This window comes from Chrysochloris asiatica, unplaced genomic scaffold (genome assembly GCF_000296735.1).
Source record: "Chrysochloris asiatica unplaced genomic scaffold, ChrAsi1.0 scaffold00040, whole genome shotgun sequence".
Taxonomy (NCBI): domain Eukaryota; kingdom Metazoa; phylum Chordata; class Mammalia; order Afrosoricida; family Chrysochloridae; genus Chrysochloris; species Chrysochloris asiatica.
Window position 1 is genome coordinate 17,527,634 of NW_006408558.1, and position 15,916 is coordinate 17,543,549.

The following is a 15,916-nucleotide window of genomic DNA, read 5'->3' on the forward strand; positions in this document are numbered from 1 at the left end:
TACTTCCTTAGTCCTGATAAGAAGGATCCCCCAGTAGACACCCCGTGCCCTGGCCCACTCCACCCCCAACAAAGAGTCTCTGACCCCCTCTGACTGCTGCCTGTGACTGGTCATTCCTGCCGTGCAGATCGGCCCCTTAGTGACCACAGCATGGCTTTCCTCTCACCATTTATTGGTTCTTAGGGGGCAGCCCCTCCCCAACTGGAGGCTAAGAGGGTCTCATATCTTCTGGCCTCCGAAGATAGGTCGATTCACGTGCTCAGGGGAGGCCAGGAAGGCCTTGAGCTTGGGCCGGGCACTGAGCCGAGCTACGTAGGCCGAGAGCAGGGGCAGGGTGTCCAGGCAGCCAGGGACCAGGACCTGGTGTGCCATGAGGAAGTCCAGCAGATTGTAGTCAGCAAAGGAGATCTGTGGGGCAGAGGTGGACGGGGCTTCAGTGGGTGGGAAAGAGTGGGGGCTGCTCACTCAATGGTGTAACTAGGACCTCCCCCCCCCCAATTCCGTGTACCTCCTCCCCTCCCAGACCAAACAGAATTCTTGGTAATGGTTACTATCAATTATAATCATGGTTAATATGTGATCCATGCTGTTAATTGTTTGAATGTAACATTTCTTAGATTATATGAATGCAAACAACATCGTTCTGTAAAATTGTCTACACTGAATTAACAACATGACTAGCTACAATAGTATCAGTAACTAAGAAGTAGCCCATTTTAATTTTTCTTCTTTTCCTTTAATGACTACCTCGTTCTCAAAAAAGTTATCATTACAGGTTTACACATAGTAATCATTCAAATAGTGTCGCTAAAGCACCAGAAAATTTGACAACATTTTGACTATAAAAAACATGGCTCAAGCAATTCAAGTGTCTTTGTAACTGGGTAATAATGCCAGCTCTGGCTGGAACACATTGTTGTTGTTGTTAAGTGCCATCAAGTCGGTTCCAACTCATAGAGACCCTCTATAGGGTTTCTGAGGAGCAGCTGGTAAGCTTGAACCACTGAGCTTGCAGTTCAAACTGACCTTGCAGTCCAGCACCTTAACCCACAGCACCATACCGGGACTCCGTTAGAAGGTTCAAAAAGCAAATTAGCACAGAATTTTAGCTTTGTAGGTATAGAGATACATGTAAGCTGGGCTTATTAAAATGTTTTTGTTATTATAACTGAGCTACAGTGCTATTTTTATAAAACACAATAAATTTCTGCTGAAACACGCAAACAATTGATACGCAGTCATTTTGGTGTCAATACCATGTCACAGAAGGAATTCTAGTGGTGTATTGGGTTATGTCTTGGACTGCTAACCACAAGGTCAGCGGTTCAAATCCACTAGCTGCTCCTAGGTAGAAAGATGAGGCTTCCTGCTCCTGTAAAGATTTACAGCCTTGGAAACATTCTACAGGGTCGCTATGGATCCAACCCAACAGCACACAACCACCACCATCCTGTCATAGACCAAATTGTGTCCCCCTCACAACATGTGTCAACTTGGCTGAATCATGAATCTCAGTGGTTAGGCAGTTACGTAATGATGTTGTATGGAAGTTATGGGATGATTCTTCATGATATCATCTGATGTGATAAATCAATAAGAAGATTAAGTGTGGGCTGTTGTTAAGGGCCGACAAGTTGGTTCCAACTCACAGTGACCCTGTATAGGGTTTCTGAGGAGTGGGCTTGAACTGCCAACCTTGTGGTTAGCAGTCCAGGGCCGATCCACACCAAGACTCCAAGAGTAGGTTGCCAAGCCCTCAATCCCATCTCAACCCTGATAAGATAGATACAAGGGAGTTTCCCATGGGTGTGGCCTGCAATATCTTTTACATTACAAAGATAAAAAGAGAGACAAGTGAGCAGAGAAAGGGGGACCTATTACCACCAAGAAAGAAGAACCAGGAGCAGAATGCATCTTTTGGACTCGGGGGCCCCGCACTGTGAAGTTCCTAGATCCGGGAGAAGACTGATGCTGAGACACATGGAGATCTCCAAGGGATGCTGGGCCTACAGATGCTAAAAAGAGACACAGCCAACAAAGCGAGAAAGTCTTCTCCAGAGCTGGCACTCTGATTTTGGACTGCTAGCCCCCAATAATAACATGAGAGAATAAATGCGTTTGTCAAAGCCACTCCCTCAGGGTATTTTCCTTATCGCAGCACGAGATTTCCAAAACACCCCCCATGACAGTCCACACCTTCTTGTGACAACACTGGTTCCACTGAACAGGGCATGACCCTACTGTGGGTTCAGTTTGTCCTTCTGATAAATGGACCTACTTGAGCATTATGCTCTTTTCAGATCTATATGGCGTCAAAGAGGGGTGCTGGTAGTGCACCGATTAAATTGCTCAGCTGCTAACTGAAAGATTGGCCCTTCAAGCCGGCTAGCTCTGCAGACTAAAGATGTGGCAGTCTGCTTCTGTAAAGACTCCCAGCCTCAGAAACCCTATGGGACAGTTCTACTTCATTCTCTAGGGTCGCTATGGGTCGCGATCGACTTGATGGCATCAAACTGACGACGACAACAACAATTTGAAGGATGAGATGGGAAGCCTAAGGGGCAGTGAGTTTATATCCACGGCAGAAGGAGCAACTCAGAAAAGAAGGTAAAATGGTTGTCCAACTTGAAGGTTGAAATCATGCCGTTTAGACACTGTTGGATTGTTTGTGTTTTGTTGTATGTATGCTCAACAACAAACTAAGTGTTAAAAATTTTTTTTAATTTTAAAACTAAAATTTAAAAAACAAACAAAGAGAAGGGCCTGAAATGGGATGGGAGGCTGGCTCAGCGCTCACCTGATCGCCCACGATGAAGGTCTGGCCCCCATGGTTCTGGGCCAGCAGGGTCTCAAAGGGCTTCAGGTGATCAGGCAGCTCCTGAATGTACTGGGCCTTGCTCTCCTCCTGCAGACAGCAAGGCAGGCTGTGGTGCAGCGTGACTGGCCGGGCCATCCCACCACCCTGTGAACCCCACCACTGCTCACACAGTTGTGGTGGATGAGGTGGCTACAGCGCCGGCGCAGGTCCTCCACACCGTCATTGACCATGTCCACCATTGCTGCCGCTAGGGTGTCTTTGCCGTACAGCCCTGATCGGCAGCCAGGTAATGAGCTCAGGTTTTGCTGGTCAGTTCCCCTACACGCCCTCTCCCCCCGCAAGTCCCCAGGCCTCAGCAGCCCTGCCTCGGGCCTGGGTACTAGACCCTCCCTGGACTCTGGCCTTAAAAAGCCCACTCCAGCCTACTGCTGCTCCAGTTATATAGAGGATAAGGGGCTACAGGGCTAAGGGGACATGCCACTACACCTCACCCAACTCCACCATTGGATCCCTGCATTGCAGAAGCACCTGCCAAATTGCCCAAGCCCAGTCCCCTGGGTCTCTCTTCCTGAGGGTGGGCCAAGCTTCTGGGAGGTGCCTTCCAGACCCAGGAGCAGCTGTGGGGGCCTGGATAGACTTGGATGGGTACACTGGTAAGTCCATAGAGAGGGAGGAGGGCAGGAAGGAGTTTGGGGGTGGTGTGGGAGAGGAAGCAGCAGGTCGAGGCTAAGGTCTCGGCCTGGTCTCTCACCCAGAATCCTGCGGATATGAGGACAAGTGCTTTCCTCTGCTCCTCCTAGGACTCGGGGCTCTCAGGCCCCTCACACTGGCCAAAGAGGAGCCAGCCATTGAAACCTGTCTACAGGCCAGCTCCCTGAGGGACTGTGGGCTTTCCAGCCGTGATGGGACCAGAGCGGGAGGGACAAGAAGAGAGGTCTACTTGGTAGCATAGTCCAACAGCACACTTATGTGACCTCATCTAATCTGCCATCTGGGAAATGGGAACAGGGAACCCATCTGGTGGGGGGCTGCCCCTGAGCCACGAAGCTCTTGCTCAGGATGGACAGCCGCCTCTGAACCTCCGGTAGCTCCCACCTACCTTTTCCCTGGACTACCTGCCTGCCCTCCAGCCTGCAGTGCTTGTCCGGCCCAGGACACTGGCCTGCGCTGCCCAAGAGACTCACCGAAGGAGCGGCCCAGATGCCGCAGGATGGCATTGGACTGGTACAGAGTGAGGTCTCCATCCTGGAACTTGGGGAGCTGCCCATACAGCTGGGGGGGACAATGGCTTGGTAAGAGGCATGGAGCTCAGCTACCCTTTCCCAGTGGCAGCCCCTCTCCCCCTGGGCCCATCCCTGTCCCCCTCGGACACTTACACAGGAGGCCTTGAGCTGGCCCTGCATCCAGGTCTCCTTGGTCACCACCTCCTCCTTCCAGCTCTGGCCCTGGTCAGCCAGCAACATGCGCATGGCCTCGCAGCGCCCTGGAGCACAAGGGGTGTGGGGTGGGGCACCATCTCACAGCACACAGGGAGGGGGCATGCCTGGGATGGGGTTGGACACTCCAGCCTTTGGGAGCCTCTGGACAGGGCCTGGGGAAGGAGGCTCGGTGGGCTCGGATCCAGAGGGAGGGATAAAGGGGCCTGGAGTCTCCCTGGGCTGCAGTCACCCAACCCCAGCCATCCTGGTGAGGGGAAAGACACAGAGGAGTAGGGAGGGGGAGAAACCCCAGCTTTGCATCTCCCCAGAGAGGAGCCAGGATCAAGAGGAGAGAGATAGCCTTGAGGTATCCTGGGAAGGAGACAGAGAAAGTGTGGAGTCCCACACACACACCTTCACCCCACAGTGCCTTTGAGATGGGGAAGGGGCAGAGCCAGAAGGATAGATAGGGTTGAGAGTTCTGTGGCCCTGAAGGCTACAGTCCCAAGTCCAGTCCTGGCTCTGGGCCTGAGTGACCCTGAGCTGGGGGGCTGGGGTGGGGGGAACCCTGCCATCTCCCTCTTCCTCCTAAAGGGCTAAGGCTCACCTCGAGTTGGGAAGTAGACAATGGTGTATGGAGGCACTAGAAGAGACACAGAGACCTATGAAGTCCCAGCCCAGGCAGGACCCAGGGGCAACTCTGGGACTCAGCCTGCACCACAACCACCACCACCCCCCGACACACACACACTGAGTCCCACGGTACTCACTGGCGGTCAGTCGGTGAAGTGAAGTGCAGCAGGAAGTGAGGCAGAGCCAGGCCCTTATAGTTACTACTCCACCCCAACTCATCCGCCCACCCCAGGAATGTGGCAGGTCCTGGGCTAAGCCAGAGACTCTGGGTGTAGTGGGGACAGAGTACAAGGGTGGAACCAGGCTTCAGGCAGTGGATTTTGCAAGAAACACCCGCACTTAACATCATCCACTCCACCCCCTTACACACATAGTCAGAACCAGGCACTTGCTCAAAGCTGGGTCCCCGGCACCAGCATATATACAGTTGGTGCTCAACAAATGCTCATTAAATGAATGAAAGTCATTTCAATAAACAGGCATATTCCTTTACAAACCATCTCTCAGTGATGATAATGTTGTTGTTGTTAGATGCCATCAAGTCGGCACCGACTCATAGCGACCCTATGCACAGCAGAATGAAACAATGTCTGATCCTGGGCCAACCTCACTACTGTTGCCACGCTTCAGTCCATCAAGGATGCCACCTGGCCAATCCATCTCCTTGAGGGTCTTCCTATAGCAAATCCTAAATGACCGGGACTACATTGGAGACTTTACATGTGTTATAGAAATACTATAGTGGCCCGGTGGGTTAATGTGCTGGACTGCTAAAGAATAAAGATATGACTTTGAGGAGTAAGGTGAGCCTGACCATGGTGTTTTCAATCACTTGCACAATGTGTGTGCAAGTTAGACAGTGGATAAGGAAGACCAGAGGAGAACTGATGTATTTGAATTACAGTGCAGGTGAAGAGTACAGGAAACACCATGGGCTGCCTGAAGAGCAAGGAAATCTGGGTTGGAAGAAGTACAGCTGGAATGTTCCTTAGAGGCCAGGAGGTTGACACTTTCTCCCTCAAACATTGGACATACTATCAGGCGGGACCAGTCCCTGGAGAAGGAAATCGTGCTTAGAAAAGTGGAGAGTCAGTGAAAAAGAGGAAGGCCCCCATTTAGATCCACTCAATAATACAACAATTGTGAGGATGGCGCAGGGCTAGGATGCGTTTCGTTTTGTGGTGCCGAGGGTCTCTGCAAGTTAGAACCAACTCGATGGCACCTAACAACGGCAACGTCCCTTCTCCAAGAAATCCTGATGGCACAACAATCAAGCATTCGACTGCTAACTGAAAGGTGGCTAGTTTGTACCTACCCAGTGGCTGGGGGTGGGTGGGGGGAGAAAGGAGGGAGAAAAGCATGTGGAGCTGTCTTGAAAATATTGTAACCTTGTTTAGGGCCGATCTAGTCTGTTCCATGAGTCTCTATGAGCCGGAATTATTTCCAGAGTGAACAAAGTAATGACAACTCCTCTTTCCTGAGGCTTTCTACCCCACGTGCCCAGCAGATTCCAGTACCGGGGACACTCCAGTACATGCTGACTCCTGCCAGGGCTGCCCCTCACTCCCTCAGAGCTAGCTGTGTCCCAGTCAACAATGCCTAGCACCTTGCCCCTCTTCTTCCAGGAAGCCTTCATGAAGCTCCACCAGTCTTGGGAGCTGCTTGGGGGCCTGTTCCCACTTAGATGTCCTGTGAATGGGTCCTTTCCTCAGGTCAGAGCTGTCTACAGAAGAAATACATGAATGGTCGGCCACTAGCTCAGATGGCAGGCATCTGATGGGATCTGGTTCCCTGGGACAAAGGCCGGTGCAGGGGGGCAGGTGAATAAATCATGAGGGGCCTGGAGCGGGGCCGGAGCAGGACAGCTGACCTCATTCTGGCAGGTGAGGAGCAGGTGGCCGACACGGTGAGTGGGCTGGAGAAGCCGGAGACTAGAAGTCAGCAGGGTCCCAGAGTGGGTGCTAGTAGGAAGTGGAAGGTGGGAGGCCCTGGGGCTCTAAGGGGGCAAGGAGGAGGGTTTAGAAGCACATGGATGTGTGTGTGTGGGGGTGGGGGCGGTGAATAGGAGAAACAAGGATGGACAGACAGCCGTGAGAAAAAGTCTCAGGGCAACAGAGAGAGGGTCCAAGTGGGTCAGAGACCCACAAAGACACTATTGAATGGAACACAGACAGCGGCAGCAGGAACAGAGGCTGTGGAGAGGGAACCACAAGATGTATGAAGCCACTGCATAAGACAGGCACAAAGGCCTCCATGGAGCAGAGAGGGTATGGTGGGGGGGCAAAGTGCAAGGCAGAAACCAAGAGCAGGGAAGGGTGCGGGCAAAGCCAGTGAGGTGGAGATGGCAGGGCTTGGGAAGCAGCAAGGCTGCACAGGCGAGCAAGGGGCCAGGAGTCTAACAAGCCTTATCAGTGTCCCCTCAGGAGGAGTCTGGGTCTGGAGGGAGGAGCAAGCGCCCAGGGTTGGAAGGGCTGTGCATGGGACAGTGGGCACCAGAAAGGATTTGGGACTTTGGCGGGATGGATCTATGGGTCTCATGGGTTCTTGGAGGGGAAACAGGAAGGAGAGCAGCAGGGGGTCTCAGGAATATACCCTTAGCTGCCCCCTAAACCACCCTCCCACAGGATCCAGGAGATCAGACCTGGGCTACACCCCCCCACTAACAGGAGGTGCCAAGTCTTGCTCCCCATGGCCCTGCCACAAGGCCCAGCCAACAGCAGCCTTCCCGTGGGGGGCACCAGCCCCTTGGAGGGTACCCCAGGGCCCAGCCGCACCCTGGACAGCCCAGAGGTCAGCAGGCGACATGCACTTCTCCGAGAGCTTGAGATGCAAGTACAGGCGGCTTATGGACAGGTAAAGAGGGCTGGGTGGACCGTCCTCAACAGTGGGGCTCTGAAAATGCAGACCCCACACCCTCACTGGGAGCCGTCACAGAGGGGGATCCCCAGATGCGTGTTGAAGGAGAGGTCAGTTGGTAAGTCTGCAGAAATGAGGTCCACATCATCGAGCCCTTCTGCCTCCCATAGGCGACACCAAAGTCAGCTCCCTCCAGCTCCCCACCAAGGACGCATGGTGTTGGAGGGGGAGGTCTGCTAGTAAGGCAGGATTAAAGTCATAGGTCTTCCAAGGCTGTAAATTTTTACAAAAGCAGACTGTCTCATCAGAGCAGTTGGTGGGTTTGAACCACTGACCTTTTGGTTAGCAACACAATGCTTAACCCACTACGCCACCAGGCTCCTTCATGTAGGACTGCCAAAAGCTGGGAAGCCCTGTGAGGTGGGGAGCCTGGGGCAGAGCCAGCGTGCTGGCAGAGAGGCCGAGGCAATGGGAGGAGGTTCTGCTGTGTTGATATCACCCAGTATAGCCTGCCACTTCCAGGGGAGGGAGACCCCAGCCCTCCCCAGCACACCAGGCTCCCAGGTCCCTGGCCCTGCTTCTGAAGATGAAAAACTCTCCTGATATAGAGAAATTAGGAGGGGGCTAGGGTCCAAGGTAGATGGATGCTGAAGAGAGGTATCTGGAAAACCCCCAGGAGCAAGCGAAGGGAACCTGTGTCTTCCTGGTGGCCTCGGGCTCCAAGAGGTTCCCCTTGCCAGCAAAGATGTTCAGAGATTATCCCAAATTAGGGCCCAAACCCCCTTGCCCAGGGCTGCCTCCTGCCCACCCACCCCAAGTCTTCCCCACAAAACCCTTACAGACCTCCAGGTTCTCAGAGGGAAGGGCTGGGGCCCAAGGGAGCTGCCCAGGCCACCTTAGGACTCCTAGCCTGGCATGGTGCAGGGGCCCATGGGAAACTGTGCCAAAAGACCCAGGTGCCAGGGACTTAGGGGAGAGGCCAGGGCAGGGAGGCTGGCTGAACCAGGACAGGGAAAGTGGGTGGACAGACGGGAAGGAGGGGCTACCAGAAGCCCTCCCTGACCTGACCCCGGCTTACCAGGTTTCCAGCTGCCCATTCAGCCACGCAGCCCTCCTGAGAGCCCTTGTATTTTGCTAGTCAGTCTTGGCCAGGGGAACACAGTGCCTGACCTTGTTGTCTTTCTGTTGCTGAATGTCTGTGGTCCAGTACTTTGCCTAATTGAACAGCCAGGAAGTGAAGGCCCCTTATGACCTGTATCCCCACCATCACTGGGCAGGAACACTGGGGTGGAGGACCTCAGAGTTCATGACTGATTCTGTGGCAGGACCTAAGACAGCGGCCCTGCTCTCCCCTAGGGGCCTCCCACTGCAGCCCCAGCCCCAAAGACCAGAGGGGCCCTGGGCCAGGGGTCCAGGGCTACTCGGTGCTGAGCAGTCGGCTGGGGCCTGCCTGCATCTTCCTTAGGCCCAGCATTGCTACCACCCAGCTTGTACGTAAGGCCGCAGCGGCTGCCCATCCTGCAACCCTCACGCTGCCTCCTCTCCTTGAGCAAGGCTAGAGACCCGAGCGGAAACTTCACAGCAAGACTCACATCTCCAGGGCTGGGGGAAAGACAGGCCCCAAATGGAAATGAGGTCAAATATGAGGAGAAGGTACTAGAATAGAGAGGTCTAGAGCGACGTGTCAGAAAGAGCCAATCAGGGAATGGGGAACACCTAGAGTGACGGGGTACAGGGGCAGCCCCAAGGAGAGGATGGGACACCAGGCCAGGTGGGAGCTGGGTCTGAGCAGTGTTAGACACACACAGGCCTTGTGTGTGCATGTATGTGAGGCTGAATGGGGAGCCCCAAGAAGCCAGAAGGAAGGGGTGCATGTGTCTGGGTGGTTCCGAGAATGCCTAACCCCTCTATGCCCTCTCAGGACCGGGAGCTGCGACCAGAGGAGATTGAAGGTAAAAGGTCTGAGTTCCCGGGAGGGCTGGGCATAGGATGGGAGGAGGGCACAGGGCTGCAGGGAGCATTGAGGTGAGGGACAGAGGGCCTTAGCAGTCTCTGGGTGGAACTGGAGGCAAGATAGAGGCTACAAAGACCTGTGATGGAAGGTGGGGACAAGATAAAAAAGGTAGGGGCTGACAGAGTCCCCTACCTGCCAGCTCCTTGGTCTCATTCTGGTGCGGGTCCTGGGGCCCTTTGATATTTGTTCATTCAGCTAACATTCCTTGGGCACCCACCATGTGCCTGCCCAGTGGCAAGCCCCGGAAAACAGCTAATGGACAAATATAACTAGTCCTCGAGACATGCAACTTACAAATACAGAAAACAATGACCAATGGTGCGAGTGTGCTGAAGAAAAGCAAGAGAGGAGCTGTTGTTAAGTACCGTGGAGTCGGTTCCAACTCATAGTGACCCTGCACAGGGTTTCCGAGGCTGTGAATCTTTATAGGAGCAGAAAGCCTCATCTTTCTCCCGCGGAACAGCTGGTAGTTTTGAACTGCCGACCTTGAGGTTAGCAGCCAGATTTGTAACCATTACGCTACCAGAGCCCTTAGAAAGAGGCTGGAGAGGAGCAGGTTCAGAGGGACAGATTCCCAGAATAGGACCAAAGAGGAGGGGAGAATGTTCCAGAATGTGAGGTCCACATAAATCCACTGCCATCAAGTCTATTCCGACTCATAGTGACCCGAGAGGACAGAGTAGAACTGTTCCTTAGCGTTCCCGAGGCTGTAAATCTTTACAGGAGTAGACAGACTCATTGCTCTCCCTCAGGGTGAGTGGTGGGTTTGAACCAACAATTTTGTAGTTAGCAGCCCAACGTTTAACCCAGGACTCCTTTGAACTCCATGAGGGGAGATTGATTTCTCTTTTCTTTATTTGTTGGTGAATCCCCATTGCCTAAAGCAGAGCTTGGCACTAAGTGGTGGTGGTAGTAGTTATGTGCTGCCGAGTCTGCGTATAGCAACCCTGTATAGGATTTCCAACACTGTAAATCTTTACTGGCACAGAAAGTCCTATCCTTCTCTTGCTGAGTGGGATTCCCACACATAACCCACTACACCACCAGGGTGCCTAAAATACTTGCTGAAAGAACAAATGGAAGGGAACAGCATGTGCAAAGGCCCTGAGGCACCAAAGAGAAACTGATGCTTAGGAGGAAGTGATGGGACCAAGGGGAGATGGATGTCCCAGACCGGGGGGTCTGGGGAGACATGGGAAAGGACTAACCGTGCCCTGCCCAGCAGAGCTGCAGATCGCCTTCCAGGAGTTTGATCGTGACCAGGATGGCTACATCGGCTACCGGGAGCTGGGAGCCTGCATGCGGACCCTGGGCTATATGCCCACAGAGATGGAACTCATTGAGATTTCGCAGCAAATAAGTATGTGCCTATGCCCACCCCACCTCCCAGGGCCAGGCTATGGGCAGGGGCAGGGAAGTTGGCAGGCAAGCACACAGGGTGCCTGAATATCATTCTCCAGGCAAGATCTCTGCCTCCCAAGCATCTCACCATCCTGTAAGATGGGTGAGCACCATTATCCCCATTTCACAAATGAGGAAACTGAGATTGACAGATTCTGTGATTTGCCTAAGATCACACAGCAAGAGACTATTGGGATCAGAATTCGAATTTCAGTTTAAACTCTTCAGGAAATTTACTAAAACCTAACGAAAGGTCCAAGGAAGTTTCAAGAGAATGGCTTTCCTATTATCTTTAGCCAAATCTGTCCTTTGCTTGGGCCATTCCTCCCCAATAGGAGACACAAGCAACCAAGACTTTAGAGCTCAAAGGGAGGCAGGGGCCCAGTTAGTAGGCGGGTGGGCCATAGGCAGGAAAGGGAGGGATGTAAACACTCCGCTCTCTGATGGGTGCATCCCCAGGTGGCGGGAAGGTGGACTTTGAGGACTTCCTGGAGCTGATGGGCCCCAAACTGTTGGCAGAAACGGCAGACATGATTGGTGTCAGGGAGCTCCGGGATGCCTTCTGGGAGGTATGGCCGCTAGCGCAGGAGGGAGGGCGGGGCTTGTGTCTGCTGAATGAATGAATGAATGAATGAATGAATGACGCGGTCTGTGTGCCAACGCCACGCCCTACGCCTCCGCAGTTTGACACCAACAGGGATGGCCGCATCAGCTTGAGCGAGCTTCGTGCGGCGCTCAAAGGCCTGCTGGGAGAGCGTCTCTGCCAGCGGGAGGTGGACGAGATCCTCCAAGACATGGACCTCAACGGGGACGGCCTGGTCGACTTTGAAGGTACTGCTGACTGCCCTGATTGCCACCCACCCAGGAAGGGATCTTATGGACTGCTCCCTGTGTGTAGGCGTGTCTGAGCACTGCAGGCTTCTTTCCCAGTGAATCATTACACGAACCCAGGTGGAAGCAACCATTCTCTCCATATTCAGAAGAAGAAACTAAGTTCTCAGGAGAGCTTAGGTCCTTGACCAAGGTCATACCACAAAAGGAAGTGGATAGCGCCAAAATTTGAATCTGGGATGCCTGATTCAGAATCTAGGTCTTTTTCTCAGCTGCATGCCTATAAAGGGAAAACAAGGATTACATGATAACATGAAATCAAGAAAAATTAGTTCATAGAAATGCATGCCTTGATGTAGGCCCTGAAGTTGCACCTGAGCTCCCTAAGGGTCAAAGCAAAGAGGAAAACAAGTTCAAGGTTTTTTGTGTGCTTAAGACCTAAAGACCACCTTTATGGTCCCAAGGCATATTCTCTTAACAGACCCAGGGGACTCCCTGGAAAGTCCTCCCCTCGGCCTAGTGGTGCTCAGAGAGTAGACCCAAAGTCTTGGTTTTGTCCTGGCAGAGTTTGTACGGATGATGTCTCGTTGAGCTTGGATAGAAGCTGGCAGTTGCAGTGAGGACCACAACTGATGTCCATGGGAACACTTCTGAAAGCCCAAGACCTGAAGCTTGGACCCTCCTTTCCTCCCTACCCCACCAGTGTGCAATACCTCTACATACCTCACCTACCCCACCCCTCCACCAGAGCCCCTCTGTTTCCCTGAAATAAAGCATCTTCAAACCTGGGAAGATGGCTGGCTTGCAATTCTCAATTGCTTACCCTGGAGACCTCAATATTTGACCCCTAAAAGATCCAAGGCCTGAATTTGTCCCCTTGGGCCATAGCCAGTTAGTTGCTGTCAAGTCAATGCTGACTCATGGCCACCCCATGTGTGTCTGAGTAGAACTGTGCTCCATAGGCTGACTTTTTTAGAAATAGATTCCCAGGCCTTTTTCCCAAGGTGAACTTGGCAGTCTAGCACCTTAGCTCTTTATACCACCCAGAGATTCCCCTTGGGCTAATTGTCCCCTGGAGCAGGCAGGAACCTTCTTCCCTTCTTCCCTTTTGGATCCTGGGCTCCGCTCAGAGCAAAAATCCAAAAGGAGACAGCCCAGCCTGCTTTTCCCAGGATTCAGGTGTGTGCTGGGCTCCATGTCTCCCGCCCCTTAGCTAGTGAGTGGCTCCTACCAGATCAAATATGATGTTAAAGAGTGAGAAAGAGCTTTAGCGCATTTACTCTGGCAGCAGTCTTGGGGGTCAGCCACTTGGAACTGCCTTCAAGCAAGAACTTGCTGTTCAGTGGGTTGGTGGGGAGGGAGTGAGTATACAGGTAGCTGATGGCCCTAGGGCTTTGGACCAATGTCACATCTTCCCTGAGCCTCCAGCTACCAGCTGAGTAAGGTGGGAAGATTGGGACCTGGGCAATGCTGGTCAGTACTCCCTGGATACTCTGTGGTTCCCTTTAAATTAGCCAAGATTATCTGCTCCATCTCCTGGTCAGAGGCTCCCCTGGCCCACCGTGTCCCCTCACACTTGATCTTTCTTTAGTGTCTGCTTCCTGCCTTCAAGTCTTCTTAGCCCCATTTTATGGATTGAGCCAACCCAGACCCCATGGTCTATGTGACTTGCACACACATCATCACCATATCCTTGCCAGATTGTTTTACCTGAAACTCCATGCCACGATTGCCCTTCACCCTCAGACAAAAGCCAGGTCCCTGAGGTCTCTGGGAGGAGAAGGGACTCACATGAAGTCACATGAGTTGGATGACCCTTAGGTAGGATTGCACTCAAACCCCAGGGACTCGAAAACCACAGGGCAACCAGGGTGGACAGGGACAGGCAGGTCCAATCTGCACAGGTAGGAGGAAGAGCCCTGATGTCGTGCTTCAGAAGTGGAAGGGTACTTCCAGCATCCATGTCTGGTCCTCACTATTGCTCCTGCCAACTAGCTGGCCCTGGGATGGAAGAGGCAGGCAGCCACTCATGGTGTTTGCCCGGCCCAGAGCTTAGATGCCAAGATGCCACGGCTGGCTACAGCAGCTTCAGCACCACTACCTGAGAGATTTTCAATTAGTCCTTAAACCTCAATTAGGAGATTTTTTCTTGCGGATCTGGCAGACCCTAGGGATGGCTTTGTTTTCCCCAGTCTGGCAGCTTCTCTGGAAACCACAGCTCACCCTCCCTCCATGGCGGGCACAGATGGCATTTCTGCCTGTGAAGAAATCTGCCCCCCTCTGCTACCGATGTGTGTGGTGGGGGGTGATGGTTATGTACCAGGAGTAGACCAGACCCAGCTCAGGATCAGCTTCCTCCACCTGCCCCCAGCCTGAGAGGCTCTGTTGGGGGTCAGGAGGCAAGATGGTCTTGATCAGCTGCCGTGTGTCTGCTGGCATCTGCAGTGCCCTCAGCTTCTCCACATATTTTCCCAGCCCAAAAGTTCTCCTGACCTAGAGGTGCCAGCAAGGAGCAGGGTCAGGGAGAAAAGAGCAGGTGGTGGAGTGGGGAATTGAGAGCCCTTCCCTAACTGAGGAGCCTGGGTGCTTCAGTGGTTAAGCAACCAGCTGCTAACAGGAAGCTCAGCAGTTCAAACCCACCAGCTGCTCCTTGGAAACCCTATACAGGGTCGCTATGAGTTAAAACCGGCTGACAGCACTTAACAGCAATTCAAAGATCCTCTGTTTTCCCCTAATGCTTCCCTGTTTCTGGCCTAGGGCCCCACTTTACATTATAACTACGTAGGCTCCTCTTGGTTCAACAGGTTCTTATTGTCCTGGGTTTTCCTGACCTTCACAGTTTTGAGATGTGCTTGTCAGGGATTCTGTCGAATAGTCCTAAATCAAAATGCATTTGTTTTTCTGGTGATTAGATAGAGGGTAATGTGTTTTGGGGAGGAAGACCCCAGGCATCAGATCTCCTTCTCACCATAGCTTATCAAAGGTGGTGGTATCCGTTGTGTACCATCGAGACAGTTCCAACTCATAGTGATGCTGTTTAGAGTTTCTGAGGCTGCAGATCTTTACAGGAACAGAAAGCTTCATCTTTCTCCCAGGGAGCAGCTGGTACATTCAAACTGCTGACCTTTCGGTTAGCAGCACAGTTCATAATCCACTATGCTACCTGAGCCCCTTCTCGTGAAAGGTAGACATATGTTGTCAATGTGAATTACCACTGTTGATGTTAACCTTGTTAACATGGCTGAGGAAGTGTTGGTTGGGTCATGTTGTTCATGTTCCCTTTTCAGACGGTCTTCTTTGGACGAAAATCACTGTGCACAGCCCACATGGAAGGAAGGAGGAGTTAGTCTCTTAGTCTGGGTTCTCTAGTAGGGCACAACCGGTGGTTGTAAATATGTATATATGGAAAATTTACTTCAAGGAAATAGCTCACACTTTGTGAGGAAATGACTATCACACATGTAGGGATTGGCAAGTCCCAAATCTCTGGATAGAGCGGTAAACTGAAGGAACCAGAGGTCAAGTGATGAAAAGTGTGCAGGATAGAAAGAGTTTTGCCAGAACTTGCATTTACATAATTCAGGCAAGCCCTACCCCCAAGGAAACACCCTTTCAACTGATTGGCTGCTAATATTAGATACAAAATGGAAGATGATTTACCTAGACTCTGCTAAACCACTGAGAATCTAGCCTAACCAAGTTGACATATAACATTAACCTTCACATCGCCCTTGAGGGCAGTAAATCTACAATAATTAGTCGGGATTATTCTCGCTGTTGTTGTTAGGTGCCATCGAGTCAGTACCGACCCATAGCGACCTTATGCACAGCAGAACGAAACACTACCCAATCCTGGGTCAACCTCACTACTGTTGCCAAGCTTGAGTCCATCGATGCTGCCATGTGGCCAATCCATCTCTCTGGGGATCTTCCTCTTTTTCTCTG

At 52.4% G+C, this 15,916-nt stretch overlaps 2 protein-coding genes across 2 annotated transcripts; one reads left to right on the forward strand and one right to left on the reverse strand.

The window, feature by feature from the left end:
- Window positions 1-219: 219 nt before the first annotated feature.
- Window positions 220-6,405, reverse strand: LOC102813646 (glutathione S-transferase P 1-like). The gene is made up of 7 exons (XM_006861058.1): window positions 6,387-6,405; window positions 4,844-4,879; window positions 4,195-4,301; window positions 4,003-4,090; window positions 2,986-3,089; window positions 2,798-2,905; window positions 220-408 (listed from the first exon to the last, which is right to left on the reverse strand). The coding sequence occupies exons 1-7, from the start codon at window positions 6,403-6,405 to the stop codon at window positions 220-222; spliced, it is 651 nt and encodes a 216-aa protein (XP_006861120.1).
- A 1,152-nt stretch (window positions 6,406-7,557) lies between these two features.
- CABP2 (calcium binding protein 2) lies at window positions 7,558-12,562 on the forward strand. Its single transcript, XM_006861059.1, has 7 exons — window positions 7,558-7,843; window positions 9,082-9,215; window positions 9,647-9,677; window positions 10,965-11,099; window positions 11,600-11,709; window positions 11,824-11,971; window positions 12,537-12,562. Exons 1-7 carry the CDS (start codon window positions 7,558-7,560, stop codon window positions 12,560-12,562), a joined length of 870 nt encoding a protein of 289 aa, XP_006861121.1.
- Window positions 12,563-15,916: the final 3,354 nt, after the last annotated feature.